Source organism: Ascaphus truei, chromosome 3 (assembly GCF_040206685.1).
Source record: "Ascaphus truei isolate aAscTru1 chromosome 3, aAscTru1.hap1, whole genome shotgun sequence".
NCBI lineage: Eukaryota > Metazoa > Chordata > Amphibia > Anura > Ascaphidae > Ascaphus > Ascaphus truei.
In genome coordinates, this window is record NC_134485.1 from 386871593 (window position 1) to 386892337 (window position 20745).

Here is a 20745-nt window from a genome sequence, read left to right on the forward strand (position 1 = left end):
GTGTGTGACATGGGAAGAGGGGGTGAGTGAGACTGGCACATGGGGGAGTGAGACTGGGACATGGGGGAGTGAGACTGGGACATGGGGGAGTGAGACTGGCACATGGGGGGGTGAGACTGGCACATGGGGGGGTGAGACTGGGACATGGGGGAGTGAGACTGGGACATGGGGGAGTGAGACTGGGACATGGGGGAGTGAGACTGGGACATGGGGGAGTGAGACTGGGACATGGGGGAGTGAGACTGGGACATGGGGGAGTGAGACTGGGACATGGGGGAGTGAGACTGGGACATGGGGGAGTGAGACTGGCACATGGGGGGGTGAGACTGGCACATGGGGGGGTGAGACTGGGACATGGGGGGAGTGAGACTGGACATGGGGGAGTGAGACTGGGACATGGGGGAGTGAGACAGGGGACATGGGGGAGTGAGACTGGGACATGGGGGAGTGAGACTGGGACATGGGGGAGTGAGACTGGGACATGGGGGAGTGAGACTGGACATGGGGGAGTGAGACTGGGACATGGGGGAGTGAGACTGGGACATGGGGGAGTGAGACTGGACATGGGGGAGTGAGACTGGCACATGGGGGAGTGAGACTGGCACATGGGGGAGTGAGACTGGGACATGGGGGGGAGTGAGACTGGGACATGGGGGAGTGAGACTGGGACATGGGGGGGGAGTGAGACTGGGACATGGGGGAGTGAGACTGGGACATGGGGAGTGAGACTGGGACATGGGGGGGAGTGAGACTGGCACATGGGGGAGTGGGACTGGGACATGGGGTGAGTGAGACTGGCACATGGGGTGAGTGAGACTGGTGAATGAAGGAACAAAGGGCACTGCGGATTTGAGCAAAATAATCTCATTTATTGAGCCAACACGACGTTTCGACCTAAGTGGTCTTTTTCAAGTGACAATGGCATAAATACATTCCACAATAGTAACATATAAATAGTGCCCAAATCCCCACAATGCAGCCTGTCCAATTAGTGTAGATGAAGTTCATATGCTGAGACAGTCCCTTTAGCCAATCTCCAATCTGTGCTCCTTTACACCAGCTGGTGTAAAGGAGCACAGATTGGAGATTGGCTAAAGGGACTGTCTCAGCATATGAACTTCATCTACACTAATTGGACAGGCTGCATTGTGGGAATTGGGGCACTATTTATATGTTACTATTGTGGAATGTATTTATGCCATTGTCACTTGAAAAAGACCACTTAGGTCGAAACGTCGTGTTGGCTCAATAAATGAGTTTATTTTGCTCAAATCCGCAGTGCCCTTTGTCCTTCATTCATCTGTCTGGACTGATTGCAGGCTTTCGTGCAAACACTGGAGCACCGGTAATTGTATGTTTTTTTCTATTTTTGAGGTGTGCAGCATCACTTTATTTGTTCTGGACTGTGAGTGAGACTGGGACATGGGGGAGTGAGACGGGCACATGGGGAGTGAGACTGGCACATGGGGGGAGTGAGACTGGGACATGGGGGGGAGTGAGACTGGGACATGGGGGGGAGTGAGACTGGACATGGGGGGAGTGAGACTGGGACATGGGGGGGAGTGAGACTGGCACATGGGGGGGAGTGAGACTGGGACATGGGGGGGGAGTGAGACTGGGACATGGGGGGGGAGTGAGACTGGGACATGGGGGGGAGTGAGACTGGGACATGGGGGGGGGAGTGAGACTGGGGACATGGGGGGGGGAGTGAGACTGGACATGGGGAGTGAGACTGGGACATGGGGGGAGTGAGACTGGACATGGTGGGGAGTGAGACTGGGACATGGTGGGGAGTGAGACTGGGACATGGGGGGGAGTGAGACTGGGACATGGGGGGGAGTGAGACTGGGACATGGGGGGGAGTGAGACTAGGACATGGGGGGGAGTGAGACTGGGACATGGGGCGGGAGTGAGACTGGGACATGGGGGGGGGGACTGGACATGTGGGGGGAGTGAGACTGGGACATGGGGGGGAGTGAGACTGGGACATGGGGGGAGTGAGACTGGGACATGGGGGGGGAGTGAGACTGGGACATGGGGGGGTGGGAGAGTGAGACTGGGACATGGGGGAGTGAGTGTGAGACTGGGACATGGGGGAGTGAGTGTGAGACTGAGGCATGGGGAGGGTTGTGAGTGACATGAGGGGGGTGAGAGTGTGAGATGGGGAGGGGGGTGAGAGTGAGTGTGACATGGGGAGGGGGGGGGGTGAAAGAGCTACATGGGGATGGGGATGAGAGAGACATTGGTGGGAGGGAGGGAGACACTGGCAGGAGGGAGAGAGACACACAATGGCTGGAGGGAGAGTGTGAGAGAGACACCGGGTGGAGGGAGAAACAATAGCTGGTTGGAGAGTGCAAGAGAGACACTGGGGGGAGGGAGAGGCAATGGCTGGAAGGAGAGTGAGAGACAATGGAGGGAGGGAGACACTAGGGGGAGGAGAAAGAGAGAGACACACAGGGGGAGGGAAAGAGAGTGGGGGGAGACACTGAGGGGATGGATAGAGAGGGACTGGAGGGGGAGTGAGAAATACAGGGAGTTGGAGAGACTGGAAGAGGAGTGTGAGACTGGAAGAGGGGAGAGAGTGAGAGACAATGGGGGGAGGGAGAAAGAGACACACACTGGGGGGAGGGAAAGAGAGTGGGGGGGGGGAGGGGGAGACACTGAGGGGAGGAATAGAGAGGGACTGGAGGGGGAGTGAGAAATACAGGGAGAGACTGGAAGAGGTTAGAGAGGTCCTGAGGTGTTCTAATGTGGCGGAAAGAGAGAAATTAATAATACAGCAGAAATGGGGGAACGCTATTAGACAAATATTATAATATTTATTTTTAATTATGTAATTTGTGCTATAAATACTTTTTTTGTAGACGCGTGGCGGGGGGCGTTACAAAGCTGGTTCCCCCTCAATGGCTGAACCAGCTCACGTGCGCTGACGTCATGTGATTTTGATTACATCAGGCAGGGGGGGGCCCGAGAAATTTCATGGATGAAAAGGGGGGCTCGGCATAAAAAGTTTGCTCACCCCTGTGCTAATCTGTACCTGGGCTGGTGGGAAGACAAATACGTGTTCAGTGACAGACTTGCACAATATACACAACATATTGAACTGTGGATTCGATTCATAGACGACATATTATTGATTTGGCATGGTCCGGCTACAGTGTTGGTTGAATTCGTGTCTCTACTGAATGTTAATGACTTAAATTTAAAACTAACTTCTGAGTACAATGCAACAGAAATAACATTTCTGGACTTGAAAATAAGTAAGGACATTGATGGTAATGTACAAATTACAATCTTTAGAAAAAATACGGCTACCAACAGCTTGCTTGCTGCCACGAGCCATCATCCGCCATCTCTAGTCAACAGTATCCCCATTGGGCAATATTTACGATTACGTCGTAACTGCTCAACACCAAAAGAGTTCTATCTACAAGCCCAAGACCTCAAAGAACGTTTTCTGGATAGGGATACCCAATGGGCTATATTGAAAAAAGCATATCATCGCGCTAGAGATAGCATTAGAGCACAATTATTGGGTCCTAACATAAAACCATCAAACACTCAAGTCCGCTGCATTGGAACTTATAATGACAGGTGGAATGAGATTAAAAAGATTTTCACCAAATACTGGCATATTTTGCAATCAGATGATGATCTGAATAAAATCTTAACAGGCACTCCAAGCATTACCAGTAGGAGATCTGCAAATTTGAAGGATGGCCTGGTACACAGCCATTTTAAAACGCCCAAATTCATCAACATGGCTAATAACTCCACCGAAGGGCATGTATAAAATGCAAGAATTGCAAAGCATGCCAGTACATAAACCCTGTAAGTTCTTTAAGTCCCATGACAACTCCATAACATTCGACATTAGACACCACATTAGCTGTAAAACAATTAATGTAATATATTTGATCAGTTGTGAGTGTGGCCTCAGATATGTTGGTAAAACTATCAGGGAGTTCAAAAAAAGAATACTTGAACATATAAACTCCATCCATAATAAATTAGACATCCCAGTAGCTCGCCATGTAAATAATGTCCATCAGGGAGATATTAAATGCCTATCTTTTATGGGCATTGACCATATCAAAAACAACATCAGAGGTGGTGATATAAATAACAGATTATTAAAACGAGAGGCAGAATGGATATACAAACTAAAAACATTAAATCCTATGGGCTAAATGAGGGTTTTACATATACCCCATTTATTTGAATGTTGATAACATACTGTGTTATCCATTAAAAAATCTCAAAATTACCAACTCTATATCTGTTAATCATAGTTTGATCCCTATGTTTACTGGCAAGCAAGCAAAAACAGTCTCTTTTTAAGGAATAGATAGAGTTTTATTTGGCATACCACCTAGTACATGTTCTAATGTCTTAACATGTTAAGATAGTAATTTGCCACATATCACAGAGCAGCTACTCAGTATCTAACAGTTTGGCATAATATTGCAAGCTCTTTGTAAATGCACACCCATGAGCACTACCTATGCCAGCTTGGGACTTTACTACCTGCTGTCAATTTTACCTTATTATTTACTTCTAGTGTGTACTTCTTTAAGAATCAGCTGTTCTTACATGCAGTACCCTTCTGATCGGTATAAGCGTTATATGAGCTTTCTATTGGCCCGGCGGTTGCTATGGCAACCCTTGATGCTATATAAACACGCTTCCGCAATCAGCTGGTTATCACTCACCCCTGAAGAATCTCCGTCAAGGAGGGGAAACGCGTAGGCGTTTTTGGCGTGGTGACGTCAGCGTGAGGGAATCGGGAGAGAGACTGGTAGTATCATTACATTGTATCAAGTTCTCTGCTTTTGCTCAATTTTAACCGCGATCGCTTCCAGGCTTGGCAGCTCCTTTTCACTCTGTGGTTTTGGTCACAGCCTGTCTCTGCACTGTGATTCTTTGTATCAGGATTGTATCAGCATGCTCTGAGGTTGTCAGCTGGAAAGTTGCAATTAGTAGCGCTTTCACAGACGCTTACCACCAGCTCAGCTAGGCCTGTCAGTATTTGTTGTGCAGATTCATTTGGTCACCAGTGTACTGTTTGGTGATTCAATTATTGTGTTTTGTGTACAGCTATCCTGCAGGGGATATACATTCACAGTGCAGATTATATTTGGACGGCATGTCCACATACCACAGTATTATATTACTGCTTTAGTCAATTAAGCAGAGTGCTCAGTATCAGCCCAATCCTGTTTTTTATAAGATTATAGCTTTCCTGATTTAACTACTGTGTATAGTGTTTTTTGTATGTCATTTGGTGCAGAATCAATCCACATGCCACCAAACCTATCATTGATTTGCACATACAGTGTTAACAACAATCTATTAGTTTAAATATTATATTTACCTAAGGTACACTGTTTTGGGCAACAAGATCAATATAGGTTTGTTTGATCGGTATGCTGAACCACATGACGCACAATACACCAATATAGGTAAAGCGTCCTTGGGCAATTATAGCAAGGTAACTGACTCTTTATTAAGGCCAATCTTTGTTAGGTGCTATTGCCGTTGTATTTAGGCATAGCATAAATTATTATACACTGTGGCCGCCTACCACCTCCCCATCCCTTCCCGCATAAGTACATTATATGTTGTTAAATACTAATTACTATATGTTAAGAACCTATTTTATCTATATTATAATTAAATGTTAAGTTTTAATTGCCAAGGAGTGCAATTTCAAATGGGCTTCTAGTTGGTTGGCGTCGGCAACAAACATGCTTTCTCCTTCCAATTGCTGTTAATTTATGGATATATATGCAATAGCTTAATTAGGGTATATAACTATATACCCTAATTAAGCTATTGCATATACATCCATCGTTCATATAGTCAGTATTCCACGTATGATGTCATTTTAGACCAATCCATAGCGAGTTCAGGGTATATAGCTTTGTCTAACGTTAATGCTGGCACTGCTGCTGAAACCAGCTGTGGTGAAACGCGTAGAGTGACGTTCCACGCTGTCCACCGGAAACCCCTTGGATCTGCCGACGCCAAACATCCGGAGCCTTACAGACGGAGCCGTGAGGTGTGCATTTGGCAGGAAGATCATACTGAGGAGGACGAACACTGCTCCAAGTTCCAGTAGCCGGTGTCGATTGCGTTGATCAAATTGCCTGTACCTTATTTTAACCATGTGAGTGTATACTATCTTATACATACTATCAAAGTTTTTATAATCTGCACTATGTCCGGTCCTCTTTCTCATTCCATGAAGGTTGAAAGTGGATGTATATATTCCGGTTCTACCCTCAACTAGACTGCGGTCTAAGATCCACTATTTAAAGATACCCTTACGTGTATATAGACCTTCCCATGCTTGTGAGTATCCAACTCATAAGAATTAAGAAGCTAACATCTGTATCTGCATTAGACAATACTGCACTATTGGATATCTGTTCTCTCTTTCCACATATGTTTGCGCTTCCCTACGACTCTGGACTTCTGATATTTCACGGGATTGAGAAAGCAATCCACCATTGGGTTACAGCTGCATTCAACCATTCGTTTGTATTATCAGTATCTTTGATATATTACTTTTTTCACGGGCACAGATTATTGCACTGATATCCATCATATTCACTAATTTAAGTGCACTAATTATTTTTAAGCACCACATTGTGATAACCTTCACCCTACCTGCGCTGATAATTTACACACACTGCCTCTCAGTCCCTAAGGCTGCGCTTATAGTGCCGGCGATGCGACGTCACGTCAAAACAAATGCATTGAATCCGTCGCATGCGTTTATTGTAGGCGCGACGAAGCGACCAAAATCTCTGTAGTCAGTAGAATTAGATTTTTACAGGGACGATCTCACCATGTGACAGGCTATAAACCAATCAGAGAGCTTCTGATGCAGGCAGAGGGGTGATGTGTGTGTGAGTGCAGGGAGAGGGCGGGTGTGTGAGTGAAGGGAGGGGGGGTGTGTGTGATTGTGTGTCTGTCAAGTGAAACACGACAGTATATTAACAACTTTAAAATAGTAAATTCTCCCGTAATTTAAAGTAAATTCAGCATACAAACAGTAATTAAAATTCTCTCTCTCTCTCTCTCTGCGCCTCTCTCTCTCTCTCTCTGCGCCTCTCTCTCTCTGCGCCTCTCTCTCTGCGCCTCTCTCTCTCTCATAAAGCAAGAAAGGTTTTTTTTTTTTTTACTTAAAAACAGTGCATCTTGGAATGTTATCTGTGACTGAAGCCTATCCTTCCCCCATATATAAATGCAATGTATTAACCTCCATGGTGTTACAGAAGCATATACTAATGTCTGAGACGATGATGAAGCTAATGAAACTGTAAACAATATACTGTGCATGTTAGAGAAAAAACAAACTTACTTTCAGTTCTGAAGCTTTTGATACTATTACATCAGCAACTTTGAGCAGGTCTCCAAACAACAGTTTTTCTAAAGTAGTTCCTTTTGGAAGTTCAAGAAGCCTAAAAAGATCTAGCCAATGATCCTGAGATAGGTGTTCTCCATGCACATACTTAAGAAATGGAACAACCATCTGTAGTAAAACATGAAAACACAATGAATATCTTACATTTGTATAATGCAATAATGAAACTCAATATGAAGATCTACAAATCTACCCAAAACTATATTCTGAGGAGTTTATAAAACTTCATATAATTATTTTCTAATTTCATATATTCTAAAAAATAAATTGTATAATTTAACGAGTTAAAACAGTACACAGATATGATTCTACACTCTAACAACCAGCTAATCTAAAACAGAATGTAATACCATACTGTATACCATATATAGAATATATAATGGTTTCTGTTCTATAGTAATTTTATTCTGACTGTCCTGAGACCTTAGTGAAACGATTTGCTTCATTAAGTGTCTCGGGCACCAACTATATTGAACTTAAAAAGGAATTTGTAAAAAGCTGTATGGAGTTCTACTTTTTTAGGATATACTTGTTTCCCCTTTACTGGATGAAGAAAAAACATCCACCAGAAACTTAATGCACAAGAGTTCTCTGTATAGCTAAAGTCTCACGATAATGCTACCAAAAATCATAAAAATTACATAATGAGAATGAATGGATGTTGGTCACATTAATGCTTCTTGAAAGAGATGTGTGCAGAGGTATGCAATGGAGACCGTTTTAAGGTGAAACTAAAATGAGGCTTTATTGCACCTGTTCCTTTAACTGGGCAAAAACACTAAAAATAAACAAAATAAAGGCCCACTCCGCTTTGGAGAATATCTACCCCTTTACTCCGTCCCTTTCTAACTGGGTGGGAAGCTAAGCTAGTTACCAACCCCAAACATATATACATATAGATATACAACAGTCCAAGAAGAAAGTCTCTTATCTATTTGTTGTAGCTGTAGGGAAAGGCCTCTCTGCTCTCCTGGGTCAGCACCCTTGTATGCTATAGCAATGTCTGTGTCCAGGTATAAAGGTCAGGTCCCCATGTCTTGTTATCAGCATACAGTCCTTCTGCATCTCAAGACAGCTGTTCCACTGGTCAGCCCTAGTTGTGGGCTAAAGCAATCTCCTGTTTCTCAGAAAAGCCTTTTTCTAACAGTCTTAAATCAGCCATGTGGAGTCTGGTTTATTGCCTGTGCAATTAACCAGCACACTGCTGGATTTAGAGACAGTTTCTCAACAGTGATAAGTCCCTGTTACATTATACAAATAGAAAGGCAGGGGTGGGGGGTGAAAGGCAGGGGCGGGGAGGGGGGTGAAAGGCAGGGGCGGGGGGGGTGAAAGGCAGGGGCGGGGAGGGGTGAAAGGCAGGGGAGGGGGGTCAAAGGCAGGGGCGGGGCGGGGGGTGAAAGGCAGGGGCGGGGGTGAAGGCAGGGGTGGGGGTGAAGGCAGGGGTGAAGGGGGGGAAAGGCAGGGGTGAAGGGGGGGAAAGGTAGGGGAGGGAGGGAGAAAGGTAGGGGAGGGAGGGAGGAAGGCAGGGGAGGGGGGGAGGAAGGCAGGGGAGGGGGGGGCAAGGCAGGGGAGGAGGGGGGGAAGGCAGGGGAGGGGGGAAGGCAGGGGGAGGGGGGAGAAGGCAGGGGGAGGGGGGAGGGGGGAGAAGGCAGGGGGGGGGAAGGGACGGGGGGGAAGGCAGGGGGGAGGGGAGGGAGGCGGGGAAAGGTAGGGGAGGGGGAGGGCAGGGGAGGGGGGGAGAAGGCAGGGGAAGGCAGGAGAGGGGGGGAAGGCAGGAGGGGAGGGGGGAAAGGCAGGGGAGGGGGAGGGCTGGGGATGGCAGGGGAGGAGGGGGAGGGGGGGGAAGGCAGGGTAGAGGGGGGGAAGGCAGGGTAGAGGGGGGGGGAAGGCAGGGGAGGGGGGGGAAGGCAGGAGAGGGGGGGGAGGCAGGAGGGGGGGGAAGGCAGGGGCGGGGGGAGGCAGGGGGGAGGGGGGGGAGGCAGGGGGGAGGGGGGGAAGGCAGGGGCGGGGGGAGGCAGGGGGGAAGGCAGGGGAGGGGGGGGAAGGCGGGGCAGGGGAAGGCAGGGGCGAGGGGGAGTCAGGAGGCAAGGGGGGGGGTGTCACTGTGTGTCTGTCCCTGTGTGCGTCATTGTTTCTGTCCCTGTGTGTGTCATTGTTTCTGTCCCTGTGTGTTTCTGTCCCTGTGTGTGTCAGTATGTCTGTCCCTGTGTGTGTCAGTCCCTGTGTGTGTCAGTGTGTCTGTCCCTGTGTGTGTCAGTCCCTGTGTGTCAGTCCCTGTGTGTGTCAGTGTGTCTGTACCTGTGTGTGTCAGTGTGTCTGTCCCTGTGTGTGTCAGTGTGTCTGTCCCTGTGTGTGTCAGTCCCTGTGTGTGTCAGTGTGTCTGTCCCTGTGTGTGTCAGTGTGTCTGTCCCTGTGTGTGTCAGTGTGTCTGTCCCTGTGTGTGTCAGTGTGTCAGTCCCTGTGTGTGTCAGTGTGTCAGTCCCTGTGTGTGTCAGTCCCTGTGTGTGTCAGTCCCTGTGTGTGTCAGTCCCTGTGTGTGTCAGTGTGTATGTCGGGGGGGGGGGGTCAAAAACGGAGCTGGGGGAGGGGTCAAAAACGGAGCTGGGTTTGGGGTCAAAAACGGAGCTGGGGAGGGGTCAAAAATGGAGCTGGGGAGGGGTCAAAAACGGAGCTGGGGGAGGGGTCAAAAACGGAGCTGGAGGGGGTCAAAAACGGAGCAGGAGGGGTCAAAAACGGAGCTGGGGGAGGGGTCAAAAACGGACCTGGGGGAGGGGTCAAAAACGGACCTGGGGAGGGGTCAAAAACGGACTTGGGGGAGGGGTCAAAAACGGAGCTGGGGAGGGGTCGAAAATGGAGCTGGGGGGGTCAAAAACGGAGCTGGGGGGGTCAAAAACGGAGCTGGGGGTCAAAACGGAGCTGGGGGGGTCAAAAACGGAGCTGGGGAGGGGTCAAAAACGGAGCTGGGGAGGGGTCAAAAACGGAGCTGGGGGAGGGGTCAAAAACGGAGCTGGGGAGGGGTCAAAAACGGAGCTGGAGGGGGTCAAAAACGGAGCTGGGGGAGGGGTCAAAAACGGAGCTGGGGAGGGGTCAAAAACGGACCTGGGGGAGGGGTCAAAAACAGACCTGGGGGAGGGGTCAAAAACGGAGCTGGGGGAGGGGTCAAAAACGGAGCTGGGGAGGGGTCAAAAACAGAGCTGAGGGGGTCAAAAACGGAACTGGGGGGCCCCTCCAGCAGTAGCAATTCCTCACCTCAAGCAGCAGCAGCAGCGTGGCCAGGGGTTGGGGACCCCTGGGTTAGAGCGCACCAGCCAATGAGAGCCGTGGGGGGGGGGGCGGGCAATCCAGAGGGGTGAGACATATGTGTGTGTATATACTGTTAGACCACACCGGCCAATGAGAGGTGTGGTTTTCATATATATAGTGTTGCACACACAGACTCCAAGTAATCCTGATGCTTGTCACGTGGGAAATGAAATGTATAGTTACCAGAACCAGTCCGATGACAGACAGCACACAATGTACTGCATATTCCCAATACAACTTGTTTTGCATTTCTACTTACTGTGTGGTGTCTCTGTCATCGGACTGGTTCTGATATAGATATACACACACACACACACATATATAGTATGCACATATACATATACACACAGACAATAACGAATATCACTTGTGAGCACATTCACATGTCTTAGAATGGTCTGCAACCATGCCTTTCAACATTATCACCTAACATACAGTGCTTCCAAGCACGGGATTCTGGGAAATGACATGCAAATGGCCACAATGTGTCACCTATTGGCTATATACGAACGGTGGAGGTTTTTTGTCGCCTTTTTCACCCACCATAACTTAAAATGTGTATGGTAAACCTACCCAGCCTTGAAAAATGCAAAGCCAGTACAACCAACCTCACACTGATGAGAACCATAAAAGGTTGAAACATGTCTGTGAGTGATTTGATTTGCTTTGCTAGTCCCATGCTGTGCTTAAAAGCTGTGTGAACAGCGATGCATTTACTTATATGGGCTCCATGTGAATGGATATTCCAGGCAAAAGGTGACACATTGTGTGCTCATGGCATGTCTTATCCCAGAATCCCTTGCTGGAAGCACTGTATGCTAGGTGATAATGGTTGAAAGGCAGGGCTGCAGATCTGTCTAAGACATATGAATGTGCTCACAAGTGATAGATTATATATATATATTGTGACAGAGTCACTGACTCAGTAGGCTGTGACAGTGAATGGAGAGATGCTGCAGCCTGTTCACCGAGTGTTAATCTCCTCAGACAGAGAAAGCACAGCTGAGGACTGATTAAACAGGGGCTGAACTATCAGTTAAACAAGTGCTTTAAAAAGCAGGAAGTTGCTCACACAAGGTGAGCTTGTTTTTCCACGTGAGGGTGGAGAGAATTCTCCCGGCTAGGAAGCCGTAGCTGCTGCTGTTCTGGTCCCCCAGTCCTGCGAGGAGCTTTGCTGCTGGGACCAGCTGGGACCCCAACCCAGGGTAAAGATAAAGATACAGATTGCTGCGAGGCTGGACACAGCTTGCTCCTCGGAACCGTGTTCCTGTTTGCTGTTGGAGCTGCATTACAGATAAGACTTTATTATTATGCTTATTTGTTATCCTTTGTGTAGCATATGTTTTGGGCATGACCAGATTAGCTGGCTGTCCTGTTAGTAAGGGCTCAAGAAGTGAGTTAGTTTCCCTAACGGGAACAGGCTTTAATTTCTAGAAAGTACTTTTTTAAAGGGAAAGTGCACCCGTACTTTATTTTGCTGTGGCTAATAAACCACTATAGTTTAACGTTTCCCAACGTGTCTAGTGTCTTACTGACCCCGCCGCGAGGCCGTCCTGCCACAATATATATATATATCTGAGCTAATATGCAATGAACAACGTATACCGAGATCATTATGGGCTTTTACTGAGGAAAGAACCGTGCACAATTCACCAAAATGTTACAATGGGTAAACATTAATTTTACACCATTACTTCACCAACACAGACAATTGCAGGAGTATTTCCAAATGATATAGAAGCAGGATGTCAAAACAATAAAAACTATTTAAAAAAATGTTGTTGACCAAGCGCGTAGGATTAAAGCCTGTTAGATGCTGTCATGACACGTGCAGAAATGTCTACTAATCCAAAAGTGTTGTTCTTGACTACTGTACCTTGTATCGGTCAATTTCTTTCTGTAACTTCACAGACATTGTGGTATGCTCTTCTATCTTCCGAAGTTTCTCATGCCACATTAAGAGAAATTCTTCAAAACTATAAAACTTACTCCTGTGAAGAAAGAAGAACGTGTTTTAGTAAAGCTGCAAGTTACAAAACACATTTAAAGCAACAACCGTGCTATTTTCTGCACAGGGAGCTCCCGGTTCCCAGGATAACTGCTCTTAAATGGAGAATCCAATGAGGCCACCTCTGTCGATCAACAGGTGACGCTGTGGCTTCCTATTAGCCTGCATGTCATGCAAGATTTGAATGGCCATGTTTCCCCAAGGAGTGAACCTGCCCATAGCAAATACCACAGTAACTATCTCGGGGACTGGGGAGTCAATAGCACGGTTCAGCATCGGAGGACAGAACATGACAAAGCAACGTGGTGTGCAGTGAATGGTGTAAGTATGACAATGTCAGTGTTTGCCAATTAACAGTAATAATGACTTCAACGCAGTCTCACTTATTGAAATATATAAGGACAAAATAGTTTAAATACGATTATTTTATAGACATATAAAGCATGCATTGAAGTATATCTAATTATAAATAGAGATGTATATTAAATGGTGGCGGATGTGTGGAATACCCTTCTAACAGAGGTGAAGAGGCAAATACAGAAAGGGAATTCAAAAATATGTGAGAGACATAAAGCTATCCTAAATACAAAAACAGAGCCAAAGAACAAGTAGAGACTGAGGTTTTACAACAGATAGGAAAATGGGCAGACGAGCTGGGCTAAGTGGTTCTTACCTGGCATGTTTCTATTTATAAAAGGAGTATAAAAGTGTAGGACCCATACTTACTAAACGGTGGTATTCTGTCGCAAAACACCTAAGGGGCCCATTTCTAAAATTAGACTAGAAGGTGTCTAATAGAACGAACCCACTTTGTAAATATGGGCCTACTGTATATCTGCACTGCTACTCTGTACCCGAGAAACTGTAATTGTGATTTGTAGGTATAAACTACTTTGCTGTATTTTTGTTAGCAGCTGGTGAAGTCATTGATCAGCAGAATTTCAGTTCTAAAAAAGGATACAAAGCACCTTTGGGATCTGCAGACATTGTTAAAACAGAAATTTAGATCACCCCAGGACATCCCGTTCAAGGCTTGCAAATCAAAATGTGAATGTTGGTGTTTGTGATAGGATCACTCCCCTCACACACATGCATTTTAGTGGGTGGGGGACAGTCATGGGAGTTTGGGCTATTTTTATCTCCTAGTTTTTCCCTAATAGCCTACAGTTTATATGCAAATACATCAGTAACTCATTGGTATGAAGAATAGACAACGATTTATTTAGCTAGGAGATAAATGAATTATGGAGGGATGACTTATTTGAAAAAATTTCTAACGCTACTCACCAAGAAACTCTGTACTAGAGTGTGTGTAGGAACTTACAACGAGGACCAACTGAAAGAAAACATATAGGGGAACGACGAAGAAGACCAACAAAGGCCAAGAAACACAATTGGGAGCAGGAAATCTGGCTGTCAGGGTAATGATCCTCGGTTCAAATCCTCCCTTTGTAACATGTTTCATCAGAGGACTCTTAGCCTTATTCAATAAGCTGAAAAGCCACTTATAGCACCGGAGAAGAGTTTCACTCGATTCAAATGAATGGGACTAGACTCTTCACTAGTACAGTCAAACAGCTTCACAACATATAGAATAAGGGTTGTAACAAAAACAGTGCGCTATTTTCCTTCTTCTATTGGTCACTAAGCTGAATGAGCCAGATTAACTAGGACTTTACTCCTTTAAAAGTATGTGTCAGTGTAGAGACATTTTTTTAATTTATTTTTTTACAGGTGATATGGTTAACAGGTTAGATTAAATATACATAAATAATATATGAAAATTGCTAGTTTGATCAGTAGAACATGATTAAATTGTACCTGAAAGAGATCCAGTCTTCTCTTGCCTTTTCATTAAAACCTTGATAAAACTCTTCATAGAGTGACCATGTTTTTGTACAGCCCTCAATATCTATACGTATCTCTTCTACTAAGAAAAAATCAGGAGCTTCCAAACCAAAATGCAGGCAATCCTCACTGAAAGTGTACAAGGGACAATGTTTTTTATTTAACAAGTTTAGTAGTAAAGAAAAATGCTTTAGTGAACAACACTCGCATATTAGCATATCTATATTTTGCCTTTCAAGCAAAAATGTTGTCCCGTTTTGTAATTCAAACTTTTCATTAAACACATAAGTCAACAATACATAAGTGTGAAACACGAGTAAAGCAAACATGGGCCACTTTGACCTCTAATAAATAGCACCCTTGTTACCATAAAGTTAGGTCAACACTCGGTTTTAAGAATGGTTCTGAAACTCAAAATGTGTGTAAAACAAATGTTACGTTCAACTTTCATTTACACGGTGATCCCAGAGGGATCAAAAAAAGATTACCTATATCTGCACTCAGCCCAAAAATTCCTAATATAATAAAGTAGACGGATAGTCTTCAATTAATGTTCTTTTTAATTGGTGTTAATACACCTGGACAATACAACAAAAAGGAAAGTGCTGAAAGCTACTGCTTACAAACAATATGTTTGGTAACCACTAGTGACTAAATATAATCAAGAAGTGTACAGAGTACTAGTATTTATACATACTGTATAAGCAAGGCTGCCGATAAAAAACTGACCGAACAAGGTCAGGGAAATCTTCATATAACAAATACAAACCGGCGCCTCAAAAAAGTCCAATAAATGCCAATATAAGTTCATATGAAAACCTTATTATAGAAGTTCAATCTGGAACATCCGGATATACTAGAATAATCCACGAAGACGTTTCCTCAGGACATGTGGAATTAAACACAAGGGACAATCATAGTGTGTACTGCTGCATAAACAACAGAACAAACAACTAAGACAGGACAAGACTAATACACTAACTAACAATGAACAATCAAAACACTGCTGAAATAAACAGTTAAGCTAATTTATTAAAATATAAAAGAGACAATGTCTGTCTAAAAATACATGAGTTGCGTCACGCTGCTGGTCCGGTTTACAACAAGCAGAATCCTACTCACAACAAGATAGGAGTTAAATAGGCACATCCAAACAGTAGAAGATGACTCCCAATGGCTCCTCCGCTGCAGGGGAAAGTCTGTGCAGGCGATCCACGTTACGTGACTGCATCACTTTCTCAGGTGATATTCCCGAGGAAGTGACGCATTCACGTAACGCATAGTGTCAGAGGTTACAGCTGATCGTGAGAGACGCGCGTGCAGCCTTCTAGGCACTGTGAAAACAGCCCAGCAGCTCTCAGTGAAATACTCCATTGATGTCTGCTCCTGCATTTGAGCTCGGTACACACAGAGCACACAGACAGCATTGGATCGCCTACACAGACGTTGCCCTGCAGCGGAGGAGCCACTGGGAGTCATCTGCCAATGTTTGGATCTGCCTTTTTAACTCCTATCTTGTTGTGAGTAGGATTCTTTTTTTTGTAAACCGGACCAGCAGCGCAACGCAATTTATGTCTTTTTAGACACATTGTCTCATTATATTTTAATAAATTAGCTTAACTGTTTATTTCAGCAGTGTTTTGATTGTTAATTGTTAGTTAGTGTTAGTCTTGACCCGTCTTAGTTGTCTTGTTATGCTGTTTATGCAGCAGTACACACTATGATTGTTCCTTGTGTTTAATCCCACATGTCCTGAGGAAACTTCTTCGTGGATTATTCAAGTGGATCCGGATGTTCCAGATTGGATTTCTGTAACAAGGTTTCATATTACATTTGCATTTATTGGACTTTTTTGAGGCACCAGTTTGTATTTGTTATATGTTAACTGGTGGTGAGATACAAAGGTATATTGAAACAATATCAATGTACAGATAGATATAGGGAAATCATCTGATATCCCCTGAGAGCAATTGTCACAAACCGCTTGGTTTTTATCAAGGTAAGTAGATAAATAATCTTATGAATCCAAATGAGGTCAGTATGGATGTCTCAAACACTGTAAAATATCCTGTCATAGCGGTGATTAGTAGCATATTCAGTGTTCACTGAATCATAGGAGAGGTACCATTTAGTATTGGGAATGTATCCTTATGTCCCTGGTTGTTACCGAAGGGTGTTAATCATAATAGGGTGTTGCGATTCATTCAGCTATGTCAGCATACATCTCTAACACAGCAGAGCAGATCCATACGATATGGTGTAATTCCAAACTCTTTTTACGACCTAGATTCTCTCTATATTCAGCAAGTGTAGTGACTGATCAATCAGAAGGTACAATGTAACCCATGAAAGATCCACTGTATTTATTAAAACAGGGGTAAAGCGTAAGTAGCAATATAGTACTTAGATCTATTATCAATTGTATAGTACTTGCGCACATATTTTGCACATGCAGAGAAAATCTATTTAAGCTGTAAAGTGATTACATACATATGCTACTTTGCTGTGGATCTCTGTGTAAGGCTGAGTCCATAGAAGGACAGTCAGCGCTGAGCCGTGCGGACGCTCCGAGATGAGCCCTGTCATCCTCAATGAGGATGTCTTGAGAGGGAGCTCCCGCGAGCGTCTGCAGGCGTGCTGAGGCGCAGGGATTTTCAGTCGACAGAAAAACCTATTTCTGAGCGCGCTGTCAGCTGAAAACCTCCAATCAGAGCGAAGCAGCGTCAACATCACGGCACCGTGACGTCAGCGCTTCGCAGGCTATTGGCCAAGTGACATCAGTGCCCCGCCTCCCGATTGCGTACGCTGGCTCGTCTGCTAGTTCATGCAATTGCTCCTGATTGCGCAGACGAGCCTCAGCGTCAGCGCGGAGGAGCGCGGCTCCCCCCTCTATGGACGCAGCCCAAGTATCCATTCAGTCTTAGCTACCTCCCCCTCATAGAGACAAAGTAACATCTGAACAGACAGTATGTATCAGTCATGTTCACTCTACTAGTATAAAACCGCCGCCATACAAACAGTTTGCAGGAGGAGTGTGTTCTCAGGTGCATCTGTCCCCACCACCCGGTGCCATCGTCATGACGCCAGTTAAAACCCTGGGCGTCGGTAGGCGGATTTAAGTATGCCACCTCTCTGCTCAATAAGCGAACACTGGCAAGAAAGGGTCTGTGAGGTATTACGACCCTGATTCAGTCTGGGCAACAGCACTCAACAGGTGCCTCATTATGAAACGGATGCAGGTATTGCCTAAAATGCTTCCACCGTCAGCTTACTGGGACTCTGTAATGTAAACCAAGTATAAGCTTTCAGTATCAGTGGCATATGGACAGATTGTTAATGGCCCCTGGTCTACAATGGCCTATCTGTCCACATGCCACCATAGTAAATATACTTATACATTACAGAGCACCAGTAAGCCGACGGTGGAAGCATTTTAGGCAATAACAAGCACAACAAGTTTCATAACGAGGCACCTGTTGAGTGCCGAGACTGTGATCCTCAATTTAATGGCAGCATTTAAATGTCCCGCGAGCCATTAGGAAGCCCTGACATAATATGGTGTGGCTTCCTATTTGTCCGTGTGACCTGGACCTTTAAACTATGTAGAGATACCGGCACCCCCTACTGGGGCAAGTATTTCTGGAAGCAGGGGGTCCCTGGTCCTGAAATTAACATGGTTCAGCTCAAGAGACCTCCTGCTTCAGACCTTTAACACATTTTTTTTTCAAGTTAACCCATATTGCTGCTTTAATAAAAACAAGGCAGATTCAAAAGTTCATCTATATGAATCTATAAATATTTCAGTTTAATAAAGTAAATAAAAACCAAGCACCAAAAACCAAGCACACAAAAACAAATACAGAAATAAAAACTAGCAATGCCGTAATAAAAAGAAAATTAAAAAAAAACAAAACTTATTACAGTAGTTGAATACAAAGTTCTTAATATGTTGGTTATATATACTGTAGATATATAGTATGTTTTAGTAGGGATTGAATACATTAGATATAATTTTTCTTAGGGTGATTATTTAATCTTTACAGTTATCCATTTTTTTTTGTTTTATATTATGCTCAATAGATGTCTGAAATGTTAGTGCTTACATCAATTTTTTCTTTGTTATTTCAAGTTCATCAAACTCCGATTTCTTTTCCTTTATGGATTGGGCACTTTTCTCCAGAATGTCTACTTGGCCAGTTTCAATAATGTCATCACTCGGCTTAAATTGATCCCAGCGGGCTTTAAATTTTTCTATTTCCTGAGTATATATCTGAACCTTGGAATTTAAATTTTCCTTCATTATTTCAATCTGCAAAGAAGAAAGAATTAGAGAAAATAAATTAAATAAAAGCAGTTGCAGGTACAGTACTGTATCATGCCATGCCCTGAAATCAATTGTTAGTTTGCTGAAAACATTTCCCTACTCATTATTTTCCCTTTTCCGAGACCCTCCTTACAGATATAGCAGACGTTATTGCTCCCGCTGAAGCATTGCAATGGACACACAACGTACCAGCAGGATAAACTACCATTCTAAATGCATGCGTCGTGTGTGAGAAAGGGGGTGGGGCCAATAAAGCCGGGCGAGGCTAATGCGCAGCAGGTGCAATAACACCTGGTTAATCTGTTATCGGACACATGAATGAAGATTATGCTTCAACTACGGGGTGGACCACTCTTGAAATGTGAGGAGGGATGCACTTCTACCTGTATCTATAAGAAATAATGGTGCTCGGTGCTGCATTGAAATGAAAAAACCCTGAATACATCAAAGTGTAGAGAGATTAATTTGCACACTAGACTGCAATAGATTTAAAGCTCAAGTATAACTATAAATTATACAGACTCTCTACACTTTGATGTACTGTAGAACCACTCTTGCCAGCAATTAATAAGGCTCATACACCTCTAGGAACCCAGTTATTCCTTTAGCCCAGCTGCATGGGCTCTCCAAAATGGAAAAAAACATGCATAATGGATCTTACTAGATCCTTTCCAGAGTGAGATTGTGCACGATCATAGAGGGATTCAAAGAAAGGAGAATAATGGGTTAGGAAATGTTCTCTTTTCTCCATTATCTCCCATGACCGTGCACACTAATTGGGATGTCCCAAAGCAGTTCTATCTAGGGTGGGAGCTGTGCAGAATAATTGCTAGCAGCAACTTCCTATTAAACTTGGCCATATTGGAGGCTGAAACACTCAGTTTATAATGTTGGATGAACACGTTGGGTGAAGAGCATGTTTCTGCTCTACATAGATCCTCAGACGAAGTCTGTTCTCACTTAGCCCAGTAAGTCATTATGTCTCTTGTGGAACGTGCTTTTATCTTTAGTGGACACTCCAGCTGTTTGGCTACGTAAATCTGTTCAATGCATAGTTTAATCCAATTTGGAGAATGTTAGAAAACGGAGCAGCATAACCCCTCTTTTTCCCCAAAGAGAACAAGCAACTATCAGACAGTCTATATTCAGCAGACCTATTGACCATCAATGTTCTCACCACATGTAAACTGTAAAAACGTTCTTTATCCCCCTTGGACTTTGGGAAAAACTGATATACAATGATCTCCTAATTCACATGAAAGGCTACAAACAATTTTTGCACTGGACACATGACCACGTCAAGACTGGTAGTTTACCAATGCTCCTGGCTGATGTAATGACTAAGAAAAACAGTCTTAAGTGAGCCATTCATCTGATAATTGATGCAGGGGTTCAAACAGAACAGAAGTCAGAGTCTTCAGGACTATCTTCAAGCAGGCACCAGAGGATGTATTCTGGGCCTCAGCTTTTCAGCTTACTTCAGACAGCACATGATATCTCTTCTCGATCATCAGTTGAGTTTCAAACAAAATTTCTAGTGCAGAAACTTGAACCTTGAGGGAATTCAAACTGAGACCCTTTACATATCCCTGCTGCAGAAATGCCAGAACATCTGGAATCCAAACCATTGAGGATTCCAGCTTACACCAGCTGAGAAAGATCGACCAGACTGTATAATAGATCATAGATGTTAATTCCATTTTCAGTAGCATAGCAGTCTGAATAACTCGTCGTGAAAATCTCTCTTTAAATACCAACTCTCTGGCCGTCAAGACTAGCAGGACTGGATTGGGATGATTGGACTAGATCTGTGAACCAGTTCCTCCTTGG

At 44.7% G+C, this 20745-nt stretch overlaps 1 protein-coding gene across 6 annotated transcripts in view; it reads right to left on the reverse strand.

Moving 5' to 3' along the window:
* The window catches only part of DYNC2H1 (dynein cytoplasmic 2 heavy chain 1), a 631818-nt gene that overhangs the window by 561840 nt on the left and 49233 nt on the right, over positions 1-20745 (reverse strand). For all 6 annotated transcript variants that reach the window (XM_075592400.1, XM_075592399.1, XM_075592403.1 and 3 more), the window contains exons 22-25: positions 18695-18900; positions 14565-14720; positions 12612-12726; positions 7370-7540 (exon numbers count right to left, since the gene is read on the reverse strand). In XM_075592400.1, the coding sequence (XP_075448515.1) occupies positions 7370-7540; positions 12612-12726; positions 14565-14720; positions 18695-18900 (648 nt within the window). The remainder of the gene's footprint in view (positions 1-7369; positions 7541-12611; positions 12727-14564; positions 14721-18694; positions 18901-20745) is intronic.